This window comes from Papaver somniferum, chromosome 10 (genome assembly GCF_003573695.1).
Source record: "Papaver somniferum cultivar HN1 chromosome 10, ASM357369v1, whole genome shotgun sequence".
Classification (NCBI taxonomy): Eukaryota; Viridiplantae; Streptophyta; class Magnoliopsida; order Ranunculales; family Papaveraceae; genus Papaver; species Papaver somniferum.
Window position 1 is genome coordinate 121,127,105 of NC_039367.1, and position 16,727 is coordinate 121,143,831.

The window sequence follows — 16,727 nt, forward strand, 5'->3', positions numbered from 1 at the left end:
AAAATTGAAACTGCAAGTTTCAGGATTTATAAAGGGGATACCAGTACTAATAGGGGCTGATACCATTTCATATAAGAGAAAAAAATATTAACCGGATCGATGAAATGGTATCAGTCCCCGGTAGGACTGGTATCCCCTTTATAAATCATGGCAAGTTTGAAAAAAAGTTTGCAAAAAGGACGGATAAAACTATTGATATTGACGGCTGATTTAATATGTACCCAATTCAATAGAGCGCGGGAAATCAAGTAAAGTTTTGGTGCAAATCTCTATTTAAGTAGAATTGACAATAAAAAGGTATTCTAATGACAGGCTCGGATCTTATTAGTTACAATACAATCCAGTATGAGGCTAGTACTGGACCATACAAAGTTTACACCCAATCTTGAAGTCCTGTTACCAATCTCCTTCATACCTGCACATGATGAAAACTTAATTGATGCAACTACATGTTCTTTACATGCCTATCTATGCAAGAAACTTACCTTCAGTTTATTCTTCTTTTTTGGTCTCCGTTTTCTTCGTGGCATGTGAGCATCTGAATTCGAACTCAAATTACTACTCTGACTTGTTTGCCCATTTGAGGATCCTCCCCCATTTCTGGAGGAAGAGCCTCCCCAGCTACGTGACATGTTGCCAGATATAGATAATTCAACCTCTTCTATGGAAGGCACCATACTTGATGAGGCACCTCCTCCTCCAAACCTTGTTCTAGAATTGCATGCATTTCTGAATGACTTTATTGATGGCCGAGGAGGAGGCATTAGGACTCGAGCACAGATCAGCCTCTGCATCATGGGAGACAAAACGTAGAAAACAAATTTCATAACTTGATCTACTATCATGCATATCTGCCAGGCAACTAAATTAGACACACTACCTGATTCTTTTCATCACTAGACATTCCAGATGCTGCTTTTCCAGAAGCACTTGATGCTTGTTCTCTGATAAAATATACACCAAGTCGAGATGTTCATTAACTGAATTTGTTTGATCAGTATAGAAAGGGTATTTTTCCACTGATTGGGCACGAGAGGCTTAACTCTGTAGTAGGGTATATGAAAAAAGCATCCACTTAGCAGTTACCTATACTGGGCATATCTATTAAATTAAAATCCCAAGGGAAAGGGGGATAGGTGGGTACCATTCCATGGAGATTTTAAATGGTTATTCAGGTAGACCTCTAAGTATAATGGAATCTCCAAAATCATATTAAGCCAAAAAATTATTTTTTAGTTTATCCTTTTACTAAAAGCTACCAGTCTTTCACTCAGTTACCTCCTTTCAGACGAAGCTTCCAGCCGGCAGAGTTTCCTTCAGCTGGAATTTTTCACCACCATCTCCACCAAAATTCTGAAGAGGTTCTAGATTGGTGGAGTCGGGGATACCCATAATAGGTGTTTTCATCCACCGCTCCATGGATCTGTGGAGTGGTGGATACCCGTAGTCCCTTGCCCTTACTCTCTAAGAAGAGACACATGTTTCTTATTCTTAGAAGAAGAATAATACAATCCTAGACTCCTAAATCTCTCACGTTATCAGCTCATGTTTCCGATTGAGTAGGTGGGGACTAGCATTATCTATGGGAGGGACCAGATGGAGAGATATCTAAATGTTTCTTGTTATTCTTAAAAGAAGGATAATACAATCCTAGACTCCTAAATCTCTCACGTTATCAGCTCATGTTTCTGATTAAGTAGGCGGGACTAGCATTATCAATGGAAGGGCCCAAATGCAGTTCTAAAAATACATACAAGGTGACTTGCACTCTATATTGTAGTTATAAGAAAAAAGGTTTAGTGTCCAAATAAAGAAAAACAAAATCACCCTTCATTGCGGAGTAGGACAAATAAGAATCTCGTATAAGAACTAAATTAAATGTCATACCTAGCACTTTTATCTGTCCATTCATCATCAGCATCCGCTTCATCGCTTGAGCTTCCAGTTAAGAAAAAGTCATCGTCACTCATATCCAAAAGACCATCATCCTCACTACCCGTCTCTGTTAAAGAACGTCGTTGAATACATCAAGACCTCAAAACAAGGCAAATAATTTTATAGCTTATAATAGCTGGATATGCGGGAGAAATGAGAAGTTAAAGCCTAAACAAAAGAAAGATCGCCCTTTGATGTTAATACTGGCTCACTTAGTGCTTATATCTTATAGCCTAACAGTTGTAAATAAGTTGTAACACATGAATGACGGGTGACTCTAGAACTTATTTCAAGAAGAAAGTAAGGTATGGGAGACGTATTTAAAGCAGAAATAGAAAAAGTACCTTCAACATCCTTCCCACTAGCTGCGGCAGCAATTAAGTTAACTTTAATTTGCTCGCGCAACCTGTTCCTCCTATCAACCATATCTGCTTCATCGCCTCCAATAAATAACGATACATATTTCTCAGTCTTTGGGAAGAACTACAGTGCAAAGCAAACATGCATTAACCTAATCTGCATATAGTATTAACGCTAGTCTTAAAATTGGCAAATGAGTACCGCAGCATAACCTAAGCAACTGTTTAAACATTGCATAGAAAACAACCTTTTAAGAAAATGAAGTTTACCCTAACATATTCAAGATCTTCCTTCAACTTGGAAAGCTGAGAAGCAATTTCTGCTTCTCGTGTATTATTACTAGATAATGTACGGTGATACTGTCTCTCCAACCGCCGTATTCTCCTCTCTATCATTCTTCTCTCTACATCACACCACCTTAGTAATTAGTACAAATATACCCCCATATAGCTCAACAAACAAACACACATTGACGTTACCGAATAAGTCAATGAAAAAAATGAAATTTATCTTGCCCAAAAATTTGATCTTTCTGTCACGCAAAAACATTCTGCGCTCTACCGCCAAACGTGTTTGAATCTCCTGTTGTCTCTTAAGCTCTTCCAATTTCTTTTCTTGTACTTCCCTCACTTCAGGTGAAATGCTCTTTAATAAATCAAAATTTTAAGTTATGATAAAATTCCAATTAAGAATTCCAAATTGAGTGAAAGTGAATTATGTACCTTACGAAGAATTCGTTCAATTGATCGAATTTGATTCTTCAGGGAAATTGATTTAGGTTTCTTCTCAATTCCAAATCCCTTCGATCGACGACTAACGGGTCTTCGTGTTGAAACCCTACGTTTTCCATATCCACCGTGAGCCATTGTTGGTGTTGAAATCAGAAACTGAGAATTTATGGATTTCTAGGGTTTTACCATGTTTTCCGAATAGAAACAAAAGAATCCTTGGGAGTTTAGATTCTCACCTCTCTGGTTCTAACTCGGAACTGTTATTGTGTCGGACTATTTCTTCCCTCCTCCCCTCATAACTTCGACCCGACTTTTATGCTGCCACGTCACCGATTGATATATCCAAACTCCTTCAAATTGGTAACTTGGTATGGCAATTACGGGTTCAGATCGTCTGTGCCAAAATGTTGGTGTGCCCTCTGTGCGGACCAATCCTTTTGTGACATGTGTCCTTCCCTGTTTAACATATATATTTGTATATATTATTCCTAAAGTCACTGTTATCAAATAAGGAAATTAGAGGAAAAAAACCTTGGAGTGGACTTGGCCGAATGAATACCATTTCTTCACGTAGGTATTTTATATTTCTGCTAATGAAACTAAATGTTCATCGTAAATGTTAACGGAACCGAAATGTTAATGCATCAATCAGCAGTATACGTCTTTCATTTTATGGGTTCGATTTGATGCAATCATGATTAAACCATGTATTCTATATTAAGAATCCGGATTTTCTTCTTGTTAAATCAGACTTACATCCTATGTTATGATCATTAAGCCAAAATCTGATCTTATTCAAATAAAAGGGTGACGACGCATACTGAAGATCTGATTAAACAAGAAATGGTTATTGTCAACTAAAATCCTTATTAATCATCGTTCAAAAAAATAATCTTTGTTAATCAAGAAACCATGGTTAAATAGTTAACAAAACCAACAGTACAGGGAAGATCTAATTTGATTTTGTTCGAATATTTTGATCTTTCAGTTGATTTTTGATATTTGTTCAAGGAGTCGAATAGGAGAAATTGAATTTAGGAAGTAAAGCGGTTTTCATTTTATTTCCTCATTAATTACGGTAAATATTCAAACAAAATCTATGGAAAAAAAAGGGAAATACACATGTCACGAAAGCATTTGTCGATACAGAGGGCACACCAACATTTTGGCAAAGAGGATCGAACCCCAAACTCAGCAGTAGAAGGGGGAATATATTTATACTAAATTACTGCTGCGGCAGTGGGCCGGCCGCAGTTCCGAAATACTCCCTCCGTCCCATTCCTAAGTGACCTATTTGAAATTTGCACAATTTTTAAGGTAAATAGGAGAGAGAGATTTCCAATTGTATTTTACATATTTGTCCTTAAAAAATATTCTAATACTCCTTCCCTCCAATCTCCAACTTTTCAATCACAACATCAAATTTCGTACAGAAAACAGAAACCCACCATATTCGTTTGGTCGGGTTTTCGTTCTCATTCGTTTGAGTTTGAAAAATTCTAAAAATCACTTTGATCAAATTAGTTTTTACAAAATCAAAAGTATACTGAACTTTCAAAAACAAGGTTCCAAAATCAAATTGAGATCTCTCTTCACTCAGGAGATTCAATCTGAGATCTCTCTTCACTCATAAACTTCAGGTGATTCATATGTATGCATGTACTCCATCTGAAAAATCAACAAGAAAACTTCATCAAATCTCCACCTGGAGTAAATTTCAAATCTGAAAAATATCAAATCAAATTCTCAAAGCAGGAGTACTGTACAGCAGGAAATCAATTTAAGATTCAAAATAAACAGAACTTCTAAGGTAAATCTCTAAATCTTTACCTCATTTTGAAATCATCTTATCCAATAGTTATAGAAACTGCAAGTGTATTAGAACTATTATGACAATCGATTACAGACTACAGTACATTGATTACATTGTAACCATGGAGCCAAGCCAATTGTTGTGGATTTTAGACTAAAAGCAACTGTCATGTGTGATTGCTCAGATATTTATTGTGGTTACTTTGAGAGATAATCCTAAAGGTTTAAATCAACTACATTATCGTTTAATCTTCAACTGTAAGCAGCTTCCGAAATTTTCGAGAGATAATCCTAAAGGTTTTGACCAACTACACCCTTATTTTACATCAAAGATTTCTATGGTCAAACATCAGACTACTTGTCCAAGGTTGCATTCATAAACTAATGACCTCTAACTGAACTAATTGGCAATACCTTTTGAATTAATTAAGGTGATGGTGATAATCAAGGAGCTGGAGGAAATAGAGTTCATTACGAACAACGAAGAACTGGAGGAGTACATGATGAACAACGAGGAGCTGGATGAGATTGATTTCATCACAAACAACGAAGAAATGGAGGAGTACCTGATGAACAACGAAGAGCTGGAAGAGATGGAGTTCAGTATGAACAACGAAGAGATGGAGGAGATGGATTTAAACCCTTGTTTTCCAGAAACAATCACACATGTAGGAGAATCAGATGTTCCAACCAGAAATAAAAAGAATCTCACAAATGAACAACGTCTAGATATTTTCCATTTCTTATTGAAGGAGAGTAAGAAGGGACGACCGCAAAAACGCTCAGTCCCAATGGCAGCGCAACTATTTTCAACATCAGAATCTACAGTAAAACGTATATGGAAACGAGGAAAAGATTGTGAAGCAAAGAAATTACCTTTTGACGTGTCTTCACGAAAACCAACCAGAGTTCGTCCTAAACCCAAGAAGGTTGATTTCAGCAAGATAATGGAAATACCATTGCGAAGACGCACCACCATAAGATCCATTGCCGAAGCTTTGAACATGCCCAAGTCAACTGTCCATAGATACGTCAAGAAAGGAGCGATTAAAAAACACACGAACGCAATAAAACCAGCCTTCACAGTGGACACGAAGAAAGCACGGTTAGAATTCTGTTTGGGAATGCTTGAGCTTATCCCTTACAAGGATAATATGATGACCAAGCCCATGTATGATGTTATACACATAGATGAGAAGTGGTTTTTTATGACAAAAGCAACAGAGAATTACTACCTTCATCCGGAAGAAACCGAACCATATCGTACATGCCAAAGTAAAAGATTCATTAAAAAGGTAATGTTTTTGGCAGCAGTAGCTTGTCCTAGATTTGATGAGTTCGGAAATGAAGTTTTTAATGGAAAGATAGGTATATTTCCTTTTGTAACAAAGGAGGCAGCAAAACGAACGAGCAAGAATCGTCCGGCTGGAACACTTGAAGATAAACCAATTGAATCTGTGAACAAAGACATTACAAGAGCTTGTTTGATTAACAAATTGTTACCAGCCATTCGGGAAAAGTGTCCAAACTACAATGGGGAAACTATATACATCCAACAAGATAATGCAAAACCACATGTTAAAGTGGATGATGAAGAATTTTTAAAAGAAGCGGCAAAAGAAGGTTTTGATATTAGATTGAGATTCCAACCTTCACAAAGTCCCGACATGAACGTTCTCGATCTTGGGTTTTTCAGGTCTATACAATCATTACAGCACAAAGAAGCGCCCACTACTGTTGGTGAACTTTTATCGGCTGTGGATAAAGTATTTAATGACTTATCGGCACAAACTCTGAATGACGTATTCCTCTCGTTGCAACTATGCATGGTAGAGGTTCTAAAGCTTCGTGGAGGAAACAATTATAAATTGCAGCATATAGGGAAAAAGAAACTTGCACGCATTGGTGAACTTCCTACTCAAATCGAAGTGGATAAGAATTTGGTGAAGGATGCAACTAATTACCTTTCATGTTTAAGACATTTCTGCAAGGATGAGAGTATTGCTGGCGAAATACATGTCAACAATATCATTATGTAGTTTCTGCAACAAGCCTTCCAGCTGCTAGCATACATTGTGTTGGAGACTTGGAGTAGAATGGTTCAGTCAAATTTTTCATGTGGAATTATCAAAACAGAAAAGAAAAACAAACATGCATACTGTATTATTCAGATTTTTGGACATACCAGGAACCCGGCATCTGTAACATATGTAGCCTTCTCATGGTACCCTGAAATTTCCTTGCCCTATCAAACAAACTTAAATGCGAAAAAAAAAACACTTCGTAATGCCAAATGCCATATACAGGAGATTGCTACTAGGGAGGGTGCTAACGGGTTTATTACCTACTCCACGCGCGGGAGAGAAAGTATCACATAGTGCACGAACCGTAAATGCATTAATCAAGACTCCTTTCATCACATTCCTCCAATTCAGAAGGTGCAGAAATCCTGACAAAAGTGTTGTCCCTCTTTTGAGCAATATTTTCAGCAACTGGGTTTAAGCCACGAAGCGGATGAACAACTTTAGTGCCAGCATTACTTAACCAACACACAGATGCAACTAGTTAGAGTACACAAATTGTATTTACAATATAAAGACACACATATAGCATGTTCAACTCACAATCCCATATAAACACACAAATTGTATTTACAGTATATACCAAACCAACATTCTGGTAGTATTGGTTTCCTCCCTTTCCAGTAACTTTAGAGCTACATTAAGACAAGTCATGGAATCAGTAAGAATACAAATAAGTATCAAAGACAAACATAACCAAAATACAGAGTAAAAGATTTTAGTTCTTCTCACCATTGAGAAAACTTGAAGTTGCTTCAAATAAGCCTTCTCTGTATCTATAGATCAAAAAATAAAAACCCAATTAAAACCATTAGTGGATACGGACAATCTACAAACTTAAGAATCAAGAGCTTCAATCAGGAAACAAATGAAAACCTAATTAAAATCATTAGTGAATACAGAGGATCTATAAACTTAAAAATCAAGAGCTTCAATTAGGAATCAGTTGAAGTAAACCGGAAACCAATTCAGGAAAAACAATACTTAAATCAAAACTATTACAAAAAAATCAAGAGCTTAAATTTACCCTAAAAAAATAACATTTCTGAGATTGAAGATGACGAGACGGATGAGCCAAATAATTATCCAAAAGGGTAGTCACCCAATCACTAATCCAGAGATAGGGTTTGCTATATCATGGATTTCTTTCAAGCAGCAACAACAACAACCTCTGTGAAGTAAAACCGACAAGACTATTCAGATCTGATATCAACTGAGAGAAGATGAAATAAATTCAGAAAAAGAGCAGAAGAAAATTTAGCTTCACCTCAATTAGGGAAGAGGTTTCATGGTGGAGATTTTCTTCCTAGTCAGTGAAGAGAAAATACAGTACAAGTTGTTCTTCGGAGAGAGTATTTCATAAAAGAGAAAATACAAATTGTATTTACAGAATAAAGACACACAGATGCAACTAGTTAGAAACAACATTGGATGTCAAAAATGTTACCTCATCAAGATGAATCTGAGTCACCTTGCTGCTGCATCTATTAGCAAATCCAAATACCATTTTTCACCTTTCTTTTCCATCACTCTGTTAAACCATTTCTTCTCCATCTTTCTCTGCATAATCTTCGATTTCTATTGTAACCAGATTCGTAATCCAGATAGTTTTCTCTTTTCTTCTTCTTTTTAAACTTCGATTATATTGACCCTTTTCGAATCAAATAAAGGTTCGCAAAATCATCAGACCACCAAACAAAAAGGGGAAAAAAAAAACCCAAGATCGTAAAAAACGCACCTTTGGAGTTAAGATCATTCCTTTGAGCTTGTAATCGATTTAGGTCACTAGTTTGCTGTTTTGGTCATAGTATCTCTTCAAACCTTCACCAAAACTGCAGATATATCAGATTCAGCTTCAATCTTTGGAAGATCTATTCATAAAATCAGAAACCCACACAGAATAGGTTGAGTAATCTTTTTATCAGATTCAAATAAAACTGAAGATGAGAAGATGAAGATGAGAAAGGTGATGGCGGTCATCGTGGTAGAAAAAAGATTTTGTTTCATGGTGATGGTGGTGGTGGAGATACAACCCATGAAATGGAGAGTGAGAGTAAGGAGAAATGGAGACCGAGAGAGAGACGCGTGGAAAAATGCGTGAGATTTTGTGAGAAGGTTATTTTTGGAAATTTGTCCCATTTATTTGCAATAGGTCACTTAACAGTGGGACAAAATTAAAAATCAAATAGGTCACTTAGGAATGGGACGGAGGGAGTAATTTTATTCCAAATCAATTATAACTAATACATTTTATTTTGTCGGAAATGAAATCAAGAATTTTGTGTATATGTCGTAATAATTATCTGAAGATCACACTTATAGCTCGAGAAAGAAGGTTCATGGCCAAGCTTTCACCATATAGTAACGCTTATATGTGTTGCAAACCGATCAATGTATTGCTTATTGATAAATGACACACTTTTAGCCTGACAAAACTGTTCCTAAAGTATTTTGCAACAGTTGGCACCATCACGTAGCAACACTTATATATGTTGCAAAATATCCATGGACCATTTCTTCTACGCCCGCGTTTAACCATTGTGGCCCGTTTTTCTGGGTAAAATTTCAGACTCTAAAATATTCCATTATTGATCGAAATTTTCAAAATATCTTTCAACCCAAATACAATTAACTATTATTAATCATTTGATGGAAGAAATTTTAAGAGAGACAATCAACAATTGATCAAAATCGAAAAATTTAACAAATTTAGAAAACTTCTTTTTGATTGAAATTTCAATCTGGGAATTCTCTAATTATCGATGATATTTTACGAAATTTCTTTCAATTTATGACAGATATAATAATTAAGATCTCTCTACTGAAAAAAATCCGAAGGAAAACGATAAAGAATCGGTTAATTTCGATTTTTTTCTTCTTTTTTTAGATCCAATTTTGAGGACCATGAAAGTGTGACGGGCAAAATCCAATAGAGTCACCCTATAGAAGGCCTCCTAAAGTCGGCCAACTACTCTTCAAAAACATAGCTGGTTTCATGTATAATTTGTACATAAAATCAGCCTATCTTTTCAAAACAGGGAGTAGATTACTGCTGCGATAATGGGGATCGACCTACAATGGGGATCGACCTAGAAAGGTTAAACAATTTTGCAACGGAATTCATTCTATAATATTCGAGCCCCTATTTCCGCGGTGAGAGGGAGCATATATTTATACTAGATTAGGGTCGACCTAGAAGGCTAAACAATTTTGTAATGGATATTCCGTTCAAAAATATTTGATGACGTTTTGGAAAGTAACATATCCGCAACAGTTGAACTAATTTATAATTTTTGATAATTAGCAACAGTCTATTTTCACCTTATTTGCAACTTTTATATCTGTTGCAAAATGACTCATGAAGTGTTTCTGCTTCCCCCGATTCTACCCGTGCGTGACCCGTTATTTTTTGGGTAATTTTGAAACTTAAATTTATTCAATTTGGATCAAATTTATTTAAATTCCTCCTACCCTTATAAAATATAAAATACAATAATTATTAACTATTATAAGTAGGAATTTCAAAACAAAATGACGTAAAATTGATGAAAATTGAAAAATTAAAATTTCAATCGAACTTTTTTTATTATTGAAATTTCAACCTAAAAATTCGCTAATCATGGATGATGTTTTTCGAAAAAAAAAATGATTTATGAGAGATATTATGATTAAGAGCTCTCTTATGCAAAAAAAATTAAAAGAAAACGATTTAAAATCAATCAATTTTGGATTTTTTTCTTTTTTGAAACTCATTTGGGGACCATAAAAGTGTGACGAACAAACTACAAGGGAGTGACCATATAGAAGGTACCCCTTTGGTCGACCAAATATAATTTTTTGTTATAAACGTATATTGTACGAGTAATATCTATGGTTAAACGTTTATTTACTAAAATGCCCACATGTCTAGCCATATACAAGTAGAGGCTTTATTCTTCCGTTTCTACACATATTTTAGTGTCTTCTTCAAATTCACAAGACGTTATCACACAAATAATTCTAATCCCCGAGCAGTGAATAATTGTGTTTTTTTTTTTTAAAAAAAACCTAATTTATTTTCTAAAAAAAACAACATTCGTTTCTTTTGTTTATCTTGAATCAACTATGGTTGACTCATGATAGTAAATTTTTTTTATTTTGATCCTAGTGGAATTCATAATGGTTCACTTTCTTTTGCCGATCTGGTAAAAGGAAAAAAAGCTCTTGATACATTATCTATTGATATTAACACACTTCCAAACCCTAGTTTTATTGATGGTAAATCAGCTTTGGAGGTTCCAACATATTTCTTTCAAGAAGGATGTGATGTCTGGGATCATAGCCTTACAAGTAGATTAGATTTTAAAAATCTGAAGTTTACTGAAGTTAATAAATCTCTTGAAGATCAATGGAATCTCGGTCCTAATAAGGTCAAATATACGCCTTTACACAAGGGTTTTTTCATTATTAAATACACTACTGAAGAAGACGAGATCAAGGTTAGGGATGGTGCGTCATGGATTATTGAGAAACAAGAATTAAGGTTACAAGATTGCTATCCTTATAAACATCGAACTTCTCATGCAACTGTATGGGTTAACTTCCCAAATTTGCATGTAGAGTTGTCTACATAAATGATTTTATTATCTATGAATTGTTGTTGACGAACGAACATTAAGAAATGAATTTGGGTTCTTTGTAGTTGTTCTAATTGATATTCATTTTGCGGAAAAAGTACCAGATTTCATTAAGGTAACTGCTGGAGGTAGAAGTTTTAATTAATATATGGAAACACCAAAGCATCCAAAGTTTTGTAACCACTGTAATATTATCTGCCATGTGTTCACTGATTGCAAGGCAGTGTAAAAGTTATTTAAAGCCACTGATAATAAGGAATGAACAAGAATGCTAGTGAACTGAATAAACATGGGGAAGGTGATCTGAATACACAGAACTTTTAGAAAGAAGTGAGTGGTAGAAAAAATAATAAGAATAACAATGATAAACAGTATGGTACTGTCAATATTGGCAGTAAAGATAGTGATAAAGATGTTGTTGGAGAAAATGTAACAACAATCGTAATAATAGTGAAAAAAATACTTAGCTCAAAACCAACGCTTGACTGATGTTCATGGAGATGCACAGATAATTGTAGCAGGAACTAGTAGAGGCACGTATGAGATACGCTGACCTAAAGGCAATATCACCTGCTACTCCTCTAAGATGCTATAGCAGTTGGCGAATCACCTCCAGGATACAACTACTGATAGTACCCCTCGATGTAGCATACAAAGAAGGTACTCTAAGAGCTTGACAGAGATTTAAGAAGAAAATGAGATAGTTACAGAGAAACTAAAACAGTAGCAGAGAATAATAAGAGAGGAAGAAGCTACTTCTTCTCTGTTGTATGTTTTAAAACTGAGCTTAACAACTCCTTTTATAGTCAGTCACAAATTCACCCGTTACTAACAAGGAAAGATTCCCATGCGTATAAAAACATTTTCTGACTTCTGACTAAAGCTGAAAAGAAAAGCAACAGTCAAAAACATTTGCTGACTTTTGACAAAAGCTGAAAAGTAACAGACAAAACAATATCTGACTTCTGACAAAAGCTGAAATGAAAAGCAGTGATAAGACTTATGCTTTTTTCAGTCAAAGCACGCGTGTCAGACAAAAAACAAAGTGAGATTCTTCATGTGTGTGACAAAACACGTACAAACAAAAGGCTAAGAGATTCTTCTACATGTGCGGAAAGCACGAATGAAAATTTCAGTAAAAAGATAAGATCTTATTGAACCCGCACCCGTACCCACACCCGAACTCGAACCCGACCCGACCCTACCGGACGGCGGCGTGCGTGTTTCGGTGCGAAGCACCGCGCGTACCGGAAAGGCAACCTTGCCCTAGTCTAGGTCTTCTCCCTCACACAAAAGTGTGTTGACCCAAAGGTCCATGCCCTTTAGCCAATTCTATGGTATTTAAGTCTAAAACTTTTTAGATTTTAGTCTATGTGCGACTATTGTTTTATCTATTCACATGAAAAAACAATTAGTGGGCAATAGGTCTAGGGATCAAATCATAGTCCATGCACATTTGGTTTTACAAAACAAAAACCCATTTTTTCCAACAATCCCCCACATGAATGATAACTTAGTGAGAGGTTACCGGAACTGCTTGTTGAAACGGTGAACACAATGTCTTGAACCGCCAACAGTGAATGCAATTCAGAAATAACTACCACGCCTGATGTCTCAAAGAAAAGCTGCCAAGCTCTTGCCCTTGTTCCCGTTTTGGCCGTGGGCTAAATCCCGGACTTAATGAATGTCTCTAGAGAATCAGCTCAAATTCTCATAGGAAGCGGCCCCACTTCCAACATCCACATAGGTGAGTCCATTAAGAGTGTCCTGCAACACCCCGCTTTAAGCAAAGCCATGATACTCATTAAGATCTCAACGGATCTTCCTAAATCATGCAGGTAGCACTATCACACAGTTACACCATAGGGAGGGACTAAGATAGTGTTGTCCCGACATCACCAAAAATTAGTTGTCTTATTGAACCTTGATCTTGGAGCTCCATTCCAAATGTTGAGTATCCTTCATGGCGATTTATTCTATGAGCTTAAGTCCCACCCCCCTCGATGTGGATCTAACTACCTCTCTAGATAATCCTTTCGTCAAAGGATCTGCAATATTCTCTTTAGACCTCACAAAGTCTATAGAGATGATACCAGTAGAGAGTAGTTGTTTCACTGTCTTATGTCTTCTTTGTAGATGTATAGACTTTCCGTTGTATACACTATTCTTTCCGCAACCAATAGCATCTTGACTGTCACAGTGGATTGCGATCGAAGACACAGGATTGGGCCAGAGTGGAATTCCTCCCAGGAAACCTCGTATCCATTCAGCTTCCTCTCCAGCTTTCTCCAAGGCTATAAACTCAGACTCCATGGTGGATCGAGCTATACATGTCTGTTTGGAATACTTCCACGACACAGACGCACCTCCAAGTGTGAAGATGTACCCACTAGTGGATTTGCACTCATCTGAGTCTGATATCCAGTTAGCATCACAATACCCTTCTAGCACAGCAGGATACTTCCCAAAACTTAAGCTATAGTTTGAAGTTCCTCTCAGGTACCCTAGAACTCTGTAGAGAACATTCCAGTAATCCTGCCCAGGGTTGCAAGTGTACCTGCTCAATCTACTCACAGTGTAGGCAATGTCAGGTCTTGTGCAGTTCATCAAATACATAAGACTGCCAATAATGCGAGAATACTCAAGTTGAGAAATTCCCTCACCCTTGTTCTTTTTCAAGTTACAATTGGGATCATAAGGAGTAGATACAGGTTTAACATTTTCATGATTAAATCTCCTAAGTACAATTTCAGCATAATGAGATTGACTAAGACTATATCCATCAGACGTCTTTCTGATTTTCATCCCTAAGATTACATCTGCGGGGCCTAAGTCTTTCATGTCAAAATTTTCGTTAAGCATGCTTTTAGTGATATTAATAATATCAAGGTTACCGCCTAATATGAGCATATCATCAACATACAGGCACACAATAACATGAGAATCATCCACAGATTTAATGTAAACACATTTATCAGATTCATTAACCTTGAAGCCATTAGATATCATTACATGATCAAATTTTTCATGCCACTGTTTAGGTGCTTGTTTTAAACCATACAGAGATTTGTTCAATTTGCATACTTTGTCTTCAAACCCTTTCACAACAAAACCTTCAGGTTGGTCCATATAAATTTCTTCATTCAATTCACCATATAAAAATGCAGTTTTAACATCCATCTGATGTATATGCAAATCATAAATAGAAGCAATAGCAATCAGCATTCTAATAGAAGTGATTCTTGTGACCGGTGAATAAGTATCAAAGAAATCTAATCCTTCTTGTTGTCTATAGCTCTTAGCTACCAACCTAGCTTTGTGTTTTTCTATAGTTCCATCTGTTCTAAGCTTCCTTTTGAAGACCCACATGCAACCTATGGTTTTACTACCAGGAGATAAGTCTACGAGCTCCCAAGTTTCGTTTTGTTGAATGGAATCCCGCTAATTAATCGAAGCTTCTTCCTATAAGGGAGCTTCCGGAGAAGTCATAGCTTCCTTTTAGGTTTGGGGTTCATACTCTACAGTAAGAGTCACAAAATCTGGACCGAAAATTTTCTCGGTTCTAACCCTCTTACTTCTTCTTGGTTTGGTCTCATCATCTAGATACAGGGGATGACTAGTTGAAGGAACATATGATAGGTCATCGTGGACCCTTTTGCGAGGTCCAGACCCTGAAGGAAAAATGTGTTCAAAAAACACTGCATATCTAGATTCCATTATGGTGTTCTGACCAATGACCATGAACCTATAAGCACTAGTGTTCTCAGGATAGCCTAGGAAAACACAATCCACAGTTTTAGGTCCTATTTTGGTTTTCTTGGAGCGAGGAATGGCCACCTTTGCTAAACACCCCCACACTTTAAAGAATGCATAGGAAGGTTATCTACCTCTCCATAACTCATATGAAGTTTTGTCAGATTTCTTAAATGGAACTCGGTTCAAGATATAGCAAGCAGAGAGAATTGCTTCCCCCCACAAGTTCGTAGGTATCCCTGAACTAGCTAACGTAGCGTTCACCATATCTATGAGTGTTCGGTTTTTCCTTTCATCTACTCCATTCGACTCAGGTGAAGAAGGTGCAGTAGTTTCATGAATGATGCCATTAAGTTTGCAAAATTCTCCTATAGGTATCACATACTCACCGCCTCGGTCTGACCTAAGAGTTTTAATTGTAACACCTCTTTGGTTTTCTACTTCAAGTTTATATAATTTGAAAGCGTCTAAGGCTTCATCTTTACTTCTAAGAAGATGAACCAGACAGTATCGTGAATAATCATTGATAAAAGTGATGTACCATTTTTTACCACCTCTAGTTGGTGTTGATTTCAAATCTCCTAAATCCGAGTGGATTAGTTCTAGAGGAGTTGTACTACGTTCAACCTTTTTGTTAAAGGGTTTTCTTGCATATTTAGATTCAACACAAATTTCACATTTATGACCTCTGTCAATGTTTATTTTAGGAATGCAGCCTAAATTAGCAAGTCTTTCAATGGAGTTGAAATTAACATGTCCTAGTCTATCACGCCATACATGTGAGGAGTCACAAACATAAGCAGAAGAAGATGCATTAACATTCAAGTTCAAAGAAAGTACACTAAGCTTAATCATGTTTTCAGTGACATAACCTTTTCCTACGAAGTCACCACCCTTAGATATTACAACTTTGTTAGACTCAGCTACAAATTTAAAACCTTTACCAAGTAAGATATTTTCTGAGATAAGAATCTTGCATATGTCCGGGACGTGATAGACGCCATTCAATGCGAGAGTTTTTCCTGAAGTGAGCTTCAATTCAACCTTGCCTTTTCCCACCACTTTCGCAGTGGAAGAGTTACCCATAAACCATTTCTCATCGTCTCCTACTTTGTCATAGGAGGAGAAAACATTTCTGAACTTGCAGACATGCCTGGTGGCTCCAGAATCTAACCACCAGTCTCTCACATTGGTCACATTTGAGACAAGGTTGACTTCAGACACCATGCCGGTAAAATATCCAGAATCATCTACTATGTTTGCCTTATTTTTTTGTTTAGGATCATTTTTGGTCTTTTTAGGCGCCCTACAGTCTTTGGCCATATGACCGGTCTTACCACAGTTATAGCAGTCACCTTGGATGGTATTTTTGGAGACACCACCCTTTGGTTTAAGATGGTTATCTTTGGAGTTACGACGTTTGTTACCATTTTTGCTGG

At 36.5% G+C, this 16,727-nt stretch overlaps 1 protein-coding gene across 2 annotated transcripts; it reads right to left on the reverse strand.

The window, feature by feature from the left end:
- Nucleotides 1-244: 244 nt before the first annotated feature.
- LOC113318777 (rRNA-processing protein EFG1-like) lies at nucleotides 245-3,310 on the reverse strand. Of its 2 annotated transcripts, none has more exons than XM_026567023.1 (8): nucleotides 3,018-3,310; nucleotides 2,775-2,940; nucleotides 2,565-2,698; nucleotides 2,280-2,418; nucleotides 1,888-2,002; nucleotides 881-944; nucleotides 486-788; nucleotides 245-415 (listed from the first exon to the last, which is right to left on the reverse strand). In XM_026567023.1, exons 1-8 carry the CDS (start codon nucleotides 3,159-3,161, stop codon nucleotides 410-412), a joined length of 1,071 nt encoding a protein of 356 aa, XP_026422808.1. In that variant the 5' UTR covers nucleotides 3,162-3,310; the 3' UTR covers nucleotides 245-409. The 2 variants fall into 2 exon arrangements, with proteins under 2 accessions (XP_026422808.1, XP_026422809.1); XM_026567024.1 differs by having other exon boundaries at nucleotides 2,811-2,940; nucleotides 3,018-3,309.
- Between the last annotated feature and the right edge of the window lie 13,417 nt (nucleotides 3,311-16,727).

Excerpts from the sequence above, each read along its gene's own strand:
- LOC113318777 (XM_026567023.1), bottom strand. The coding sequence starts at position 3,161 with ATGGCTCACGGTGGATATGGAAAACGTAGGGTTTCAACACGAAGACCC. Across the intron at positions 945-1,887 it reads TGGACAGATAAAAGTGCTAG|AGAACAAGCATCAAGTGCTT; the intron begins GTATGACATTTA and ends ATATTTTATCAG. Across the intron at positions 789-880 it reads CTAGTGATGAAAAGAATCAG|AGGCTGATCTGTGCTCGAGT; the intron begins GTAGTGTGTCTA and ends CCCATGATGCAG.